The sequence below is a fragment of the Symphalangus syndactylus genome, chromosome 15 (genome assembly GCF_028878055.3).
Source record: "Symphalangus syndactylus isolate Jambi chromosome 15, NHGRI_mSymSyn1-v2.1_pri, whole genome shotgun sequence".
Taxonomy (NCBI): Eukaryota; Metazoa; Chordata; class Mammalia; order Primates; family Hylobatidae; genus Symphalangus; species Symphalangus syndactylus.
The window spans coordinates 54,902,717-54,921,002 of NC_072437.2; the positions used below are offsets into that span (position 1 = coordinate 54,902,717).

The following is an 18,286-nucleotide window of genomic DNA, read 5'->3' on the forward strand; positions in this document are numbered from 1 at the left end:
GATAGCAGTATAAATATATATATATACACACAAAACTTAAAAACAACAGACAGCAAACCTGAGAGCAGGATGAATGAAACGATTTAAGGGACTGGAGTAGATCGTTTTATGATTAACACGTATCTAGATTTTAAGCCCCTATCCCCCCAAAAAAAAATCACCAACACTTTTTCAAGGAAAACTTTCTAGAGGAAGATGATGTGAGTTAAGTCAGCGTGCTTGCAGCTATAAGGGAGGTATTGAAATCCCAACAGTTTAAATAAAAAATGGCCCAACATAACTCAGTGGTTGCCAACTTTGCTGTAATTTGCAATCGCCTAGGGATCTTTTAAAAATACTAATTCCTAGCTCTCACTTCCAGACATTCTGATTTAATTATTATGGGGTGTGATCTAGGCATTGGGATTTTTAAAAACTCCCTAGGCTGTTAGTGCAATATTTGGGGATTAATGGCATAAGTGTTATAGTCTTAAAAATTACGTATATGAAGGAAGGTATTCCTTTTTTGATGAACAATCGTTCTATTTGTAGGTTTCCTTGATTATAAACATCAGCATGCTCTTTATTTTAAAACTGGAAATGCTCTATTTACTTGTATTCAAAAAGCAATGTGAATTATTTGGTTCATCAATTGGTGGTAGATGTGCTCAATGAAATTTTATGCGGCGTTAAAAATAAACATATTGAAGCCTCACGTTATTGAGGATAAATAACAAAATAATAAGCTTTTTTATTTTAGGAAAGCTGGCGATGCATTCATACAGTATGCATAATTCATATAAAGTTTAAGGAGACATAAAATAATTGCTTTTGTTGTTGGCAACCGCTGAGTTATGTTGAGCCACTTTTTATTTAAACTATTGAGATTGCAATACCCCACTTATAGGCACAAGCACGCAGACTTAATTCACATCATCTCCCTCTAGAAAATATGAAATAAAAAGCATGAAGGCATAATATTTACTAAATTCAGGATAGTGATTACTTTTGGGCGCTTGCATAAGAACACAATTACGAACGGGTACACAGTTATTATGTTTTATATCCTTAAATAATATCTCAATAAAATACAGCAAAAAGGTAAGGTTTAACAAAGCCTATGGCAGTACACATGTGTTTGTTATATTATTCTTTATTTTTTTTGTCTAATCACCATACTCCATAGCAAAATGAAAGATTCTTTCCAAATCTTCTAGTATTCAAACTAAACAAGAAAGTATTAGGCTGTGATACTTGGAAGAAAAAAAGGGGAAAAAAATCAAACTGAGTAGGCTATGACATTTTGAACAATTTAGCATGTTGAGAAAGCACAAGAATTGGGATGCTACAGTATTATCATAGGGGAAATGAAATTCAGAGTTGAGTTTTAATAAAGTAATATTGAACAGAGAGGGAACTCATAAAGAAAATTCTAAGGCTGAGCGTGGTGACTCAGGCCTGTAATCCCTGCAATTTGGTGGTTGAGGTGGGAAGATTGCTTGAGGCCAGAAGTTTGATACCAGCCTGGCGACATGATGAGAGCCCATCTCTACAAAAAATTTGAAAATTAGCTAGGTGTGGTGTTATACCTCTGTAGTCCTAGCCACTCAGGAGATTGAGGCAGAAGGATCCCTTGAGGTTAGGAGTTCGAGGTTATAGCGAGCTATGATTGCACTGCTGCACTCCAGGCTGGGACAACACAGCCAGACTCCAGACCCTGCCTCTAAAAAGAAAAACAATAGACAATTCAAGTTATAAATTTATCCAGTTCTTTATTAGCAGAATATGGATTTTAAAATTTGTGTTTGAATTTTCCAGATAATTGTATTAACTTTTGTTTGTTTTTTAATGCATAACCATCAGATAAAAATCATTTAATTTTTAGTATTTTCAGATTATTCAGATATATTGGAATATGTTCATTTAGACACACTACATAATATTTTCAAATAGGTGTTCTAAACTCTCTTTGGAAGATCAATGGACCTTCAAATCAGAAAAATGAATGTGTATTCATGCAACATTGTTTATATAATTTCATAGCCAGTGCAGATTCTTCTGACGTTTCAACATGGGCTGTAGGCTATGAATCTCTTACCTTTAGACTAAAATATTGAACACAGTCTTTTTATTTTATTTCCTTTCTTTAGTATATAAAATTTACTATAATGTACTATATTGGCTGGATATTTTGACTTACAATGAATAATAACAATTGAAAAGAAGAAAGATTACTTTCCAAGTTTGTGATGCTCTATAGTAAAACAATATCAAAAGAAACTAAATATTATAAATGAAGAGAAATGATCTTTCAGCATCACATTCAGTTTTATTCTAAAAATATAGAACTGGTAAAAATGAATAGACCCACTGAGCAATTTAAAATAGAAAGAGAAATCCAGTTTGGAATGATTATCCAACTGGAATTGACTAGAATTTTATTCATTTATTATTTTATACTTTCAGTTAAAAAATTTATTGGGATTCTAAAATGTTCCAAGAGTGATTGGGGCAAGAGTGAAACATAATAGATCGTCCTTGAATTCTGGTATAGGAACAGCAAGGGATGTTTTTAATAGAACCTCATATTTTTATTCTAAAAAATGACCAAAAACTATTATGAGAATATTGTTATAATTCTTTAAAAATTATTTATTAAGGAGAAAAAGAATGTGTTCAAAAACACAATTCTACTTTTTTATAACTTTTTTATAATATATATACAAAGACAAGGAATATATATATATATGGTCAATATTTATTAGTGTCAAATCAAGAATGATGCTGTAGGCTGAGATTAAGAGAACTGAAATGAATAAATATTAAAAAGATTTTATTGTTTTATGATTGAATTATTAAACTTAACAATTGAATTGGCTAGGTGATGATTTTACCTAGACTTTTTTTTTTTTTTTATAACAACAGAAATATATGAAAGGAAAACTGGCAAACATCTCTGAAAGATATAAGAAATAAAATCAACTCAATTTTTTTATAAAATGCTTTCTTAAATAGAAAGTTATTCTTATTGTTTTTAAAATGGATTCCCCCATATTAAGATAGAAATTTGGTAATTTCTGCCAGGTGTGGTGGCTCACACCTGTAATCCCAGCACTTTGGGAGGCCAAGGTGGGCAGATCACTTGAAGTCAGAAGTTCAAAATTTAGTAATTTTTACAACTACACATTTAAAAAGATCAAGTAAAAAGCTCATAAGACTAATTTATACTCTTAAAATTTGCATTCCCTACATTTTCTAGAAAATGATATGCAAAGATTATGTTTTTCACGAAGAAAGAAAATATTGCCAGTAACCCCTGACCTCTACTTCATTATGCTTCTCCCACGAGAATGGATAGTCTGAGCCTCCTTCCATTCAAGCCCTCCATGAAGAGGTAATGAATGTTTAAGGAATAAAGAAAACAGTCTTTCATATGTATCTTTTATACAGGATATCATTGGCTAGGAAAGAGAGGCTAGTTCTCTCCTCAGCACTGCTGCCTTTTGCATATTCCCTATGATTGGAGAGGTGAAATTTTATTTCTGTTTTGGATAGATGGAGAAGGAAGGTCCCTACAACCTTTCCTCTAATGTCGTATAATTTGTATGTCCAGTGAACTTGTCAATGCTCTTAAACATTATAGGTGTCTAATTAAAAATGTGACAGTGGATAAATTCAAGTTTGCTATTTTTTCTCCTTCGTTGTAGCTCATTATATTTTCTTTGCTCAGATATAAATGTTATGTAGCTGTAAAATAATGTCTTTTTTTCTAACTACTCATAAGCTGCAAATTAGTTTTTGAAAGAAAATGCATTTTTTTTAAAAAAGAAAAAAACAAGTCTTATTTGGAGACTTTATTTTTCCTCCCATAGTGTACATTTTGGTTTGGACAGAAACTGTGTGATGATTCTTATAAGAAAGAACAACAAAAACGAAATCATGGGAGTTTTTTTAGTTCCGAAGGTATATATTCAAAAGTAAAAATGTTACTGATTATGTATTTAAAATAATTAATTATTCCTAAGACAAATATCATATTTTCTTCTACGTGTTTATGTTTTATGAGTTCCTTGTATAGTGGTTATTGATAAGAAAGTGAACTTTAATAAAAATATTTATTTGTTCACTTTTATTCTTGGTTTACTGTTAATGAGATATGCATATCTCACTGGTAATAATTAAGAAATAATAAGTTTTGCAAAACAGCTTTGGCCAGTGTAGAATCCATTGATGTCCTCATTTCAGATCCTAGAAGGAATTTGATTAGTCCAGCCTGGGCCTTATACTACTGCAGAAACATGGCTGCTGTGAACCCCCAAAATGGCATTTGTACAGATGTCCCCATGGGTGTCCACAATGGTTAAAGGATTGCTGGGAAGAGAAGCTGATTTAATTAACTTCAAGAGTGTTTATGCTAGCACAGTTAAAGGTTATTCATTATAATAGGCACTTGGAGGAACAAAGAAGAACAAGTCTGCCTTTAATGAAGCTAGTGATTTCCTGGGGATAGATTATAGTGCTGGGGACCTGCGAAAAGAAAATATTAGGGAACAATATCACATAGGCTATCACTATGTGAAAAAATACATTTGACCTCTAGTAGGAAGAATAGCTCTCTAGGTCAGCTTACTTTACTGAGGACAGATTTATGTAGGAAGTTAGATTTGAGATTATTTTTGAAAGAGTGGAGTCAGATTTTTAAGGCAGCATTTTAGATAGTTAGAGATCAAAGAAAAAGAAATTCTGAGATTTACCTTACATGTCACCTACTCCTTGGAGGCTGACTTAAAAGCCCTTTCAAATTCTCACATAACACCTGTCTTACCTGTAACATACAGTGTCATGTATTATAATTAGATAATTTCTGCCTAGCAACTTGCCTGGGAGCATCCTGAGGACAGAAAATTATTTTAGAATGTATTTTAAATGTCTTATCCTGTGCTGTGCACCTATTCCTTACATGAGGGCTGGTAGGGTGGTTGGCTGGCTGAATGGATGGATGGGTGGATGGATGAATGGATGGATGGGTGGATGGATGGATGGATGGATGGATGGATGGATGGATGGATGGATGAACATATTCTAACTGAAAACATTATCTTGACTGAAGTCATGTGAGAAGGGATATTTATGAAAAGGGACAATAATCCTCAGAGTAATGTCTTGTCTAAAACAGTATATGTTTAGGTAAAGTGATACATTTGCCTGTATAGTCAAGACGAACCTATAGAGCTTCTCAGGGGCCACCAATATGATTGTGCACTTGACTTAAGAAGCTTTGGAAAAGTAATTTCAAACTCTTATTTGCAATTACTTTGGGAAAGTAATTGCATTCTCTAATTCAGGAGAATGGTGTCATAGAACTGGTAATCTGAGCAGATCGAGAAGACTAACAGGAGTTTATTTCAGCAATCTGGGCATAGAGCAATGAGGTAATGAACCAAAGAAGTGGTGTAAGAATGTGACAATTCATGTAAGTTCTAAAGCACTCAAAAGAAAGGATTTTCAAGAAATATATAAATATTATAAATGGGGATGAGGAAGAGGGAACAGTTAGAAACCCATCCAAAATTTTGAGTTTGGGCTATGGGGAAAATGCTAAAATGTTGGCAGAGTTTAAAACTTGGCAAAATAGAGTTTGTTTGAGGGGCATATTTATTATGCTATGCTTTGGATTATTGAGCATAATATGCAGTGCCCTTTATATAATCTAATTGAAGAGCAGTGAGGTTCTTTACAAAGACCAGTCATAGGTCATATTATTAGAATGGAAAAAATGTCCCATCCTCTCCTCAAAAATCATTTTTCTCTCTCAGTATTTACCTACATGCTTCTCTTTTGCAGTCTTCTTATATATACTATCAAGTAATTTTCTTTCAGATATTAGTTGATAACGTTGTTACTGATTGCAGTGATATGTTCACATACTTCATAGGATTATCAAAGACACAACAGTCATCAAGACCTAAAAGAATATTTCAGAATTTAGGGGCCGCATGACAGTCTAGACCTTTGCCCAGATTTAAAAACAAACAAGCAAAATGCTGCAGGAAATATTGTTAACATATCAAAAATATTGAAAAAGATAGTTATTGCCATTGTTAACTTTGAATTGTAATAGTATGCAAACACATTCTAAGTTGCTAAACAGTGTAGTGAAAAAGGAATATCACAGGATCTCCAATTTAAAAGTGTAGATTAATTTTCCACATGTTAATAGTATACATTAGATCTTTATGTTTCATTTTTCTTTGCCAGATAGCTAGATAGCAAAACACTTGATTTTTAATCCTGCGTGTTTCATTTGGTAGCTTTGTGACTTCTGGGAATTGATTTCATCTTTCTGAACCTTAGATTCCTCATTTGTAAACAATTTTTGGATGTGATAGTGTTTTGAATATAAAATGTACGATGTGAATACAAATAATTGTGATAATTACTGAAAGGACTTATTTTATTGTTAAACTAATTCATAGTAGTTTTGAAAATATTAAGTAAATAATAATTTAGAAGAGAAAGGTATATTGAAATTAATCAAAATTTTTCTTATGTTTAGGTTCATTTTAAAATATCCCCATAGCAGCTACCTTGAAAATTTCTTGAAATAATAGAGCCCACTTATTATTTTGCAATAATCATATTAGGTAAATTATATACCAAAACACATTCTGTAGAGGTAATTCTCTAAAATGTTAGTAAAATGGACAGTCGTCTAAATTAGATTCATATTTCCTGAATTTTATTCTGTAAAGTAATTCCTTTCATTCATTTTGTGCAGCATATACCTGGCATTGGAAATACTGTTTTTTGAGCGAATTTTTAAAATATATTTTTTAATTATACTTTAAGTTCTAGGGTACATGTGCACAACGTGCAGGTTTGTTACATATGTATATATGTGCCACGTTGGTGTGCTGCACCCATTCACTCGTCATTTACATTAGGTATATCTCCTAACACTATCCCTTTTTTGTTTTTGAGACAGAGTCTTGCTGTGTTGCCCAGGCTGGAGTACAGTGGCGCGATCTTGGCTCACTGCAAGCTCCGCCTCCCAGGTTCACGCCATTCTCCTGCCTCAGCCTCCCGAGTAGCTGGTACTACAGGCGCCGCCACCATGCCCAGCTAATTTTTTTGTATTTTTTTAGTAGAGACGGGGTTTCACCGTGTTAGCCAGGATGGGCTCGATCTCCTGACCTCGTGATACGCCCGCCTCAGCCTCCCAAAGTGCTGGGATTACAGGCATGAGCCACCACGCCCGGCCTGAGTGAATTTTAATACCCATTACTTTCCTAAGCTAATAGAAATTTTGGCATAAAAATTACATAAGATGTAGATTACCATTTATGGACATTGGCAGTGTCACAACTCCACTTGAAAACGCCATTTGTCACTACTTGTATTATTCAAATGGTCTTGTATGTTCAAACTCTTGTTCATTCTTTCCTCCCCGCTGCTCTCCACTCTTTGCATTGAAATAGTATAGATCCTTCTATGCCATTCTAAATGCTTAATCTTCTTTCAAAGTCTCTGCGAGCCCTCAAGCCAATAGGAAAGTGCTTTCACATTCCATTGTTCTTCACTCATAGTTCTCTAGAAAATATCGTATCATTCATTACCATTATTTAGGCAATGCTTTCTCATGTCCATATGAAAGGTTCTCAATGGCATAGACTCCTAATCATCTTTAAATCTTAGAGCATATTGTATAATAGCATAGGCATAATATATGCTATTAAATTTAATGTTTTGGTGCAAAATGGCAATACATTTGTTTATTGTGGTATTAACTAATTGCACACCCTCTAGATTTTATACAATATTGAAAGATCATAAATAAAATAAACTGATGGCTACTGATATTTTCTAGGATAAGATGTGGTTGTCTGTGTTTTTTCATTGTTTCTTTATGCTTTGAAAAAATAAACTCTTTTGAAATGAGTGAATGGAAGTATTGGAAGCATTCTTTTGCCTCCTTCATATTTTATAATGGCGTTTTCCAAAGCAATTGTCCTGCCTATTGCATAAATGAGGTAACACTCATGAAGTATAATTGATAACATATGTATATGTTTTTTGATCTAGGAATTAAAAGGTCACTCACATACAATTAATCTAATGAGTATATATAGAAAAACTTTTTCTAACTCTAGAATAGAATTAGTACAGATGCATAATATAATCTTTATTAAAGGAATATTATAATCAGTTTATACTACTGTACAATTGGGATATAAAAGCTTAATAAAAATTTAGAAGGGCATTATGCATACATTTAAACGCATGATTTGACTATTTCAGCTATTTGAAAAATTCTGCCAGCGAGGTCTTTATCTTATGTATGCATTTGTATGTATTTAAAACATTTTATTCAGCTTTACACTTTATTTGTGAGATAGGATTTTCTGAACACTCGTGTGAGGTGGGCATAACAGCATTAATATCTCCATTATACCCATAACACAGTGGAAAATGATGGAAGTCAGGTGGCAAGCCCCTAGTCCTAAAGCTAAGAGTGGCAGGACAAAATATCAAGTCCAGATCATTGTTTGTTCTCAAAACCAATCCATATTCTTAACTAAATATAGTAGAAGAAAAAAGATCAAAGAAGGCAGACAGGAAGACGTTATAATGAGAAATGAAAAAAAAGACTAAGTAATCACTTTGAAGTTTTATCTTGTCATTGCATGGCAAATTTAATCATGAAATGATATTCAGTTTCACTCTCGTTAATTTTCTTGTTTGTCTGAAACATTCTGAAGGCCTTCTCCTGGCTACATGTTCAAATACTAGTGGCTAATTGGATATTTAATATAAAAGTACCTTCAGATACAGATTTTTTTTTCTTTCTTTGGTTCCAGTCAGTGTTTTATGGAAGATTATATAAGTTCACTAGGAGGAGCAGATGATTTTATCCCCTTGTCTCTTGCTGAGCTGCATTAAGAAGACTGTCTAAACTATTCAATTTCTTTATATCAAAGGCTTCTCACTTCTGCTGGGGGCTGAAGTGTTGATTGAAACTAAGGAGAAATTGGACTAGTAAGAGGACCAAAAATACCAAAATGTAGCTAAGTTTCTATGATCAACATTTGTTCAGCTTAGAATTATTTTATGCTTTCAAATAAATTCTTGCAGCATAACTTAATTAATTTCCTGAAACAAATCTACTAACTTGATTGTAGGACAACAAAAACTTATTTGAAATTCAAAAATAGTACGCAGCAAATGTTTTAGTTATTTCTGTTACAAGCAAGTAATTTTCTCCCACCTCCATATCCAAGTATTTTCCTTTCATTAATATGGTACTTTTAATATATGGTCTAATTTGCCTTTGTTAGCCCACAATTAAGTCTCTGTCCCAGTTTCTTTGATGTGGTATTATCAAAACTGCATGTGATTTTATACATGTTATAAAGACAGGTCTGTATATGGAATTTCAAACATTTCCGTTTACACTAAGATTTTGACCTGTCCTCATAACTCAGTCTCTTTAATCCTAGGATTTTAAACTAGCTAAAATTCTACAAATCTTTTCTTTAAAATGTTGCAATGTCTTCTTACTATGTGGTGAAAAGAACTAACACAGTACTCTAATTAGGGCCTGGCCCTTACTATGTAAAACGTGGCATTCACTCAGTTTACTGCACACATCCACGTGGACTTCACACATCCACTGCAGGTAGCAAACGGCTATTTCTCTGGGGATGTATGTGGGGTACTGTGGTTCTGAGCCATCAAAAATACAAAATTTCCAACATTAGGTCATCAGAAAATACTACACGATGAGATTTTCTCATCTCAAGCACACCATTTTCTTGGACTTGAATTTGTGTCTGTTTTGGACTGAGAAATTGCTTCCTAAAGAGCCAATAACTAAATTCCCCACCAGCATTTTTTTTTCTTTATTGGATAAAGAGAGAAAAGAAAGGAACCTATTCAGCCAAATATTACCCAATTAGGAACTAATTACAGTGTGATAACTAAATGATTAAGGCATAAATGACTACAGTGAGGTTCACACAATGAGAAAGAGGTAGGATTTTTTCTTCTTCTTGTTCTCCAAACTGATAGAAAGAACTCAGATATAATGTCACTACCTCATATTTTTTCACTACTTGAAAATAAGTTGAGTTGGATTTGCAATCTGGCAAAGATACATTCAAAACAATAATCTAATTATGTTTTACTTTCCCCTTGCAACATTAAATTTAATTCGTTGAATGCCCACATTTTACAAATTACAAGACAACTTTCATTCACTTTATTTCAATTATCATTTGTTCAAGTATTTCTAATAAACAGATTAGCTTTATCCCAGCTAACCATGCTTTCAGTTTTTGTTATATTAAATTTTGCAACCTTTATTTAGAACTAGCAATGAAATCCTAAGCTCTTGAGGCCACTCATCTGCCAACCTGACCATACTGCTTTCAAAAGTCTTTTCTCATCAGTAGAATCTATTTTGGTCACTTCTAGTCAATGGAAAATGTAAACTTTTAGGAGAGAATGTTTCCTAGGACTCACCCACTCCGTTCAATGTTACATATAAAATAGTGGGATCAATCACAATGTCCATCTTTAGACAGTTGGTTAAATAAATTATCTGGTCTTTGAAAAAGAATGATGGAGGCCGGGCGCGGTGGCTCATACCTGTTATCCCAGCACTTTGGGAGGCTGAGGCGGGCAGATCTCCTGAGGTCGGGAGTTTGAGACCAGCCTGACCAATATGGAGAAACCCCGTCTCTACTAAGAATACAGAATTAGCTGGGCATGGTGGCGCATGCCTGTAATCCCAGCTACTTGGGAGGCTGAGGCAGGAGAATTGCTTGAACCCGGAAGGTGGAGGTTGCAGTGAGCTGAGATCGCACCATTGCACTCCAGCCTGGGCAACAGGAGCAAAACTCTGTCTCAAAAAAAAAAAAAAGAATGATGGAGCTCTGAATGTGCTTAATTGGAAAGCTATCTATAAAATATGGTGGTTTTTTAAAAAACACAAATTATAGAAGAATATGGGGATCCAGTGTGTGTGTGTGTTTGAATGAAAAATGCTTATGTATTCACAGAACACTTCTAGAATGATACCCAAACTCCTGGAGTGGGAGTGGGGGATGCCTTCTACATACACACTGTTCTACTGTTTGAATTTTTTACTATGATCCCAAATTGTATAATCTTTTTTTAATAAAGAGGAAAAAAATAAAAAAAATTAAAAAATTAAAAATAAAAAATACTAGCTACAATAAATGACAGACTGATAAAATAGAACCCAGTCCTAATTGCCACAGATAGATTTAACCACACACACATATTAAAACATTAAGTAGAAAAGATTGCAAAATTGTTTTTTTATTTGCAAAAATTTTTTAAAAGAGAGACACAGGTAAATTTCTTGGGAGAAGATGCATTAATATGGGCAGATTCCTTTGACATAGTATCATAATTTGTGGTAATTATTCCCAGTTATATTTTTTGAAGCATTAGCAGTTTATTATGAATAGTATAATTTATAAGCCTAATATTAGACTCAAATCTCTGAGGCTATTAGTTAACTCTTAATACACATGTTCAAGAGGAGTTGTGTTGAAAAATACCATAAAATGGATGCTTCAGTTGATAAAGAAAATCAATTTTGCAACTTAAAAATATATTAGAAGCTTTTCAACATTTTTTATCGGGCTCAGAAAAATAACATTTCATAAAATTTACTAAATATTTCTGACTGTAAATAGATAAGTATGCATTTTTATTCCTAATTTTTGTTTAAAAAACCCTTTCTTCCAGAGAGTTAATAAAACAATGTTTATTAATTAGTTGCATGATTATTGTCATACTCCTAAACTTATGAACAAGCTAAATGGCTTAGAAAGGAAATGTTAAAGTCGTCATTCTAAAGTCCAAATCCTAGTTAGATTTTTAGAAAATCTCTGTTATTGCTCTTGTTTTCCACAACTGGTTTATTTATAGAACGTGCTATTCATTTATAAGTGCATTCTATATGCTTATTTTTAAAAATTATGACAGGATATTAGAATAAAAGTTAAGAAATTCTATTTTTTTACAGTCTACAGCTTCGTTAGGTAAAATGGTTCTTACATTTGACCGATGCTACAACTTCAAGATTTTTTGAATGTGATAGACAATATAAACATTCTTTCATGTAATATGAACATATGATTTCTTCATCTCCAATCATTGCCCAAGGGAATCAAAATGGAATTCCATTCGCCTGCCTCACCTTAACTCTAGGGAATGTGTTTTAATCCACAGCACAGAGAACAAGTAACATTCCTTTCATATGTAGCATGGATCTTTTCATATCCCTTATAAACCATGGCTTTTGGCCTTTTTATAATTCTAGTTTCTTTGAGGTGTACCTCATTTGGGGTCCTCTTTTTCCTACTCATCTTTCAGAAATTCCAATAATAGTTATTTTTAATGGAATTGCTATACATTGGCATAAACATGCAAATCCACAGTATTTAATTTATATCATAATATCCAGCTGTCTTCCATTTTATTTAAACATTTTTGAGTATGGATTTTGCCTTTAAAATAAGGAGTAAGTGCTGAACTGGCAAGCTTGGCAAATGTTGGTTACTCTTTTTATTAGGGTAACCAGCTAGACACTGGAATAAAATTCTGCTAGTGGACTTTCTGTTTCAAAAATTAAAAGGTTCAGATGTTTTCACCTGGAGCACATACACACAAATACATACATACACACATCACATATAAACCTTGATTATTTCTCTTTTAATAGCTGTTAGTTTTGAATGTTATAATTCTTTCAATTTTGCACTGTTAGAGAAATGTTTTATTTTTAAATACTTTGAAAGACAAGTTTGCAGGAAATTTCCAGATTATGTAATATCTAAGTTGCGACATTCCATTTTGTGGAAGCTCATGCTTAGAAATTGGCATTGAAAGGCTTACCAAGCCTTTGAAATAAACATGGAAGAGAAAGGAAAATATAGATATATATTTTTTCTTTATATATGTGTATGCTTCTGTGTGTGTGTGTATATATGTGTATATATGTGTATATATGTGTATATATGTATATACATATATATATGTGTATATATGTATATATACGTGTGTGTATATATATATATATACACACACATCTACATCTAGTAATTTATCTGTATAGGCAGATAAATATAGAACAGTGTGTATATGTCCATACGTAAATATATGTATAGCATTTCAAGTAACTTTCTGCAATGAACTAAATCTTCCCCTTGAAAAAATAGGAATCAGAAGAGGACAAAGAAGATACTCAGCTTTTTTATTTTTAGTGAAATTATCTCCTCCTTCCAACTGTATTGTGATATATTTGGCAAAAAAATTATATATATTTGAAGTGTACTACATGGTGATTTTATATATATATAAAATATATATGTAATATGTAATATATAATATAATATATGTAATGTATTATATAATATATTATACATTACATATATTATATTATATATTACATATTACATATATATTTTATATATATATAAAATCACCATGTAGTACACTTCAAATATATATAATTTTTATATATAATTTTTTATATATAATTTTTATATATAATTATTATACATGTAATGTATTATATAATATATGTAATGTATTATATAATATATTATATATGTAATGTATTATATAACATATGTAATGTATTATATAATATATTATATATGTAATATATTATATAATATATGTAATGTATTATATATTACATGTATTATATATTACATATATTATATATTATATATGTAATGTATTATATAATATATTATATATGTAATATATTATATAATATATGTTATATATGTAATATATTATATATAATATATAATATTATATTATATATAATTATATATATAGTGAAAAGATCACCACAATCATCATGTGTTACAATTTTTTCTAATATGCTAATATTTTCTGAAGTCTAAGCTGTCTAGGAACCCAATTTGTTGTTGTTGTTGTTAGCACAATAATCTTTCAGTGAAATTCTCATTGATACTGCTCTTGGCTCCAGTTCCCATAAAAATACTTTCTAAGGCTGGGCGTGGTGGCTCATGCCTGTGATCCCAGCACTTTGGGAGGCCAGGGAAGGCAGATCACCTGGGATCAGGGGTTCAGGAACGGCCTGGCCAACATGGTGAAACCCCGTCTCTACTAAAAATACAAAAATTAGTCAGGTGTGGTGGCACATGCCTGTAGTCCCAGCTCCTCGGGAGGCTGAGACAGGAGAATCGCTTGAACCTAGGAGGCAGAGGTTGCAATGAGCTGACATCACACCACTGCACTTCAGCCTGGGCGACAGAGCAACAGAGTGAGACTCTGTCTCAAACAGAAATAAAAAATAAAATAAATAAAAACATTAAAGTATCTCCTCTCTAATGCTCTTTGCAGGAAAAGAAAAGTCTTATTAGGAGAAAGCAAAATAATTTTTGTCCTCATGGAAGCTTTCTAACAGTTAAAACTTATAACTTCATTTCTTGTGCCTCTGAGCTACACTATGTAAAAGTCAGTCATGGAAAGTTATAATTAGACATGTAGGATAATTCTAATGGTGTCTTACAACTGATGAAATCAGTCTCAGCCCTGTCTACCACATGATTACCATGGAAACCATTACTGGCCAACAGAGTAATTCTGATCAAAAGGAATTATTATTAATCCTCTCAGTATATGTTGGGTAGGGATTTGCACAGCTTTTGTTAAAAGTTTCTTGTGGAAGCTTAAAGGTCCAGTAAGGGTAAATATTAATTCTTAATGTGCTGGAGAGTAAGAATGGCTTAGTCTCTGTGGGGCACAACTGGCTCTCTGTAAATCAGATATTAACAGATTATAGGATCAGCCTTGAACTAGCTAGGGATTAGACATAAACAGGTGAATTTGTAGAGGGGGAAAATAATTTCTGAAGCTGACTTAACCAAGTCATTGCCTTCTGAAATTGAAATTTAAACAGGGAAAAAAGAATGTACAAGAAATTTGAAATTTGTTAAACAATGCTCATAGTAATTTCCAAAAAAACAGATAATAATATTGAATGATATTTTTCTAATTTGCATATGTATAACTATAATATATGGAGGGTAATGACCAACTGTCTGTGATGAAAAGCATAGCATTCTTTAAGGATTTTTCAAATTACTTATCTTTATCTGTATATTTACTCAAGCTGTTGCTTAAAATTCCAGAATAATAAATCAAATAACATAAATGTTACCAAGAACTGAAGACAAGCTCTTAATTTAAAAACTCTTCATGTAATCATTTCATGTAAAATTGTGACAAAACCATGTTTCCCAAAGTTTCAGCTTACATTTCAAGATTTGAAAAAAATACATGAAAATCAGCACTGTTAGTTTTATTAGAATGTTGTCACTATTAATTATGAGCATTAAAAAATTCATTTATAATGCTAGTTTATTGGTATATAATAAATATGTAAAAATCACACAAGATTAACAGTAACATAGAAACAATTTATTCAAACAATAAAAACATAAAACCTCAAACATTGTTACACAGTTCCAAAAATTGTCAGAATTTAAAATGTTATACCCTTTTTGTCCACTAAAATCCATCATTTTGCTCGCTTCAGCATCACATATATAAAGCCCATCATCAATACTAACTAAAAAGTTTTCAGCTTGTTGTCCCAGAGATGAATGAAAATTTGTTCTAAAGTATTCATTGAGTTTGTGGCTATGTCTTAAATCTGTTTATTTTATGAAAGATAATATAAAAACCAAGTGAATATTTCCTGACATTTCATGTTACTTAATATATTTTCTGTCTGTTTTAGTTTTCTGATGTGTGCAGTTAGCCCCTTGCTTTGCTCTTGTTTTGGCATTCACAGAGGGTCCAGGCTTCAACTGGCACTTGTGCCATGTATTTTTGGCTTGCCCTGATGAAATGTGTTAGTTTCTGCAGCTGTGTAAACCGAAAAGGGAAATATCATGTAGAGATATGCCTGGAATTAGGAACTACCATTTACACATTTTGCTAACTTAAAAGTTAATCATGAAGGTAAATTAGGTGTTTAATAAGTATTCTTTTTGTCAATGACTAAATCTCAAAAACCTGGAAAAAATATGATGACGAGCAAACAAATGGCACTATGTGAGGAGAGTCCAAATGGTTTCATAACCAAATTCATCATCACTAAATTCATATTCTGTCCCAGTAATATTATTGCTAAAGTTCACACCAAAATAATTTAGACAAGACTAAAAAAAACCAACAAACTGGAGGTGAGTTTATTATTTTAGACAACTATTAGTTCTTACTTTGAGATCTAACAGTTACTTGAATACTTAAAATATTAATTATATATATATATCAACTTAATCTCGTTTTTTGGAAAAGAGATTTTTTATCATCATAGATTTATTCCATTGTATCCTTTTTCTATGTAAAGAATGCTACTCCATGACTCGATGAGGAGAGAAACAAATCATTTTTGCACATTTCTCCAACTAATTAACTAAAGGCCTCACCTAACCATAACCTTTGTTTAGAAACCTCTATGGTTTTACATAAAGGGGATAACATGCATTTTCTCTCTGAAAGACCAGGGTATGTGATTTCATCCCTGTTCTCTCATTCTTCCTTACGAGCACATCTATGTCTTGGATGTTCTCCAGGGACTTTTATAGTGATCTCTAAACTTTTATTTATTTATTTTCATGCCTACTTTGTAAGTTATTCACCAGAGATTGAAAGCCAATTGATGTATGTGGCAGCCAGTTTTTTTCACAGCCATGCTTTGTGCACTGGACAAGAACTCTTGTAGAAGTAAGAGGTAGAATCCTCCCCATCCGTTTAAGTAGTTGGAAACATTACCTGTAAACTTATGATGTGGATACAGTCATATATAGTTTTCCAAAAGTCATTCAGTTCAAATTAAAAACCCAAATAGATTATTCCTCTGGAGTAATGGAATTCCAATTTGTTATTTGCATACATAACTTGGAAGCTAGATGTAATCTTAGCATATATAAATAAATGGTTTTAAAATTTATAATGTAGAAACCCAGAAACTCTATACTAGCGAAGAAATGTAGTACTAAGAAGTCATAAAAATGCACAATTTTTACTGTTTTTAAAATATCTTAGTTTTTCTTTATTAACCAAGAATTATCCTTTCCTTCCTTAAATTATTAAAATAAAAGCTGTAATAAATTTAATCATAATATAATGTAATAAAATATAAAAATACCAGCTTAATGGTAGTTTTTGTCCTGAATGTTTTTATTGTAAAGAGAACTCATTAGCTTTGGAAACTCTATCCTTTAACTTAGGAATTTCAAAATAAACCACTGTAGCTAAATCACTCTATGCATATATTGTTTGAGATACCTTTTACAGTCATTTAAGAAAAAAAAAATTCTGTTAGAATAACAGAATGTATTTAATACTTGCTTCGCGCACACATTCTAAAAATAAAAAAAACTGTTTTTATATATTTTCAGGTGGTTTTTCTAATATTTTTTTTTCCCTCCTTCAAGACATAGAAAAATTACAAATTAAAACCAAGGACAGAGCTCTTAAATTGTCATTGCTTTGAGGATATAAAATTTGTCTATAGCCTTGGTGGGTAATTTTTGGAAACACTGGTGATATTCAGACTTGTTAATGCAGCTTCTCGGCCCATGCCTGGAGAGAAAGTGTTTCATCCACCAGAGCTCTTACAGATAACACACTTCACTTGCCGGTGAAGCAACATCCAAAGAATGATTTTAATGTTCTAGAGATGTAAATGGAGTGTATGGTAGAATGGCAATAAAAAAGCAATTTCATTTAGGAAAACTCATTTCTTAGTGTGTATTCTGTGAAGGGATATTGTTTGATTAAAATAAAAGACATTAAAATTCAATAAAGAGAACGATCATGGTGAATGAAGTCGAGTCACTTTAAAGTTAATTATGCTTGTGGTTGATCTTGTGGCTGTGTAGCTGATATATGCAATGCAGAATCTGTGTGTTTCCATGAAGCCATATTTTGAAAACAAGACAGGTACAGTCTCTATGTTGGATGCATTAGAATAGCATGCTGGCAAGGAGAAAAACTAGAAGAAAAAAGACAGAAAATAAGAATAAGAATATGAGGGTTCCTTAGAGAAAAAAATAAAATAAAAATACTGCTCTGTTGGAAATATTTGCTGAAGAGTTGCATTAAAGAAAGAAGAAATGCAACAGGGTTTATTACTCAGGTTGTAAAAGACCCTGTCTGAGTCCCAATTACTTCTATTCATTAGCTATTTGCCTTTAGACTTCACACCTTTCTGAACTTA

At 32.1% G+C, this 18,286-nt stretch overlaps 1 protein-coding gene across 7 annotated transcripts in view; it reads left to right on the forward strand.

The window, feature by feature from the left end:
- PCDH9 (protocadherin 9) overlaps positions 1 to 18,286 on the forward strand; it is a 927,614-nt gene that overhangs the window by 769,782 nt on the left and 139,546 nt on the right. Inside the window, exon 5 of one of the 7 annotated variants that reach the window (XM_063618780.1) lies at positions 3,239 to 3,603. The exons of the other annotated variants lie outside the window; for them this stretch is intronic. Within the exon in view, the coding sequence (XP_063474850.1) occupies positions 3,239 to 3,342 (104 nt within the window). The 3' untranslated portion in view covers positions 3,343 to 3,603. Of the gene's footprint in view, positions 1 to 3,238; positions 3,604 to 18,286 lie in introns of those variants that run through there. 7 annotated transcript variants of the gene reach the window in all.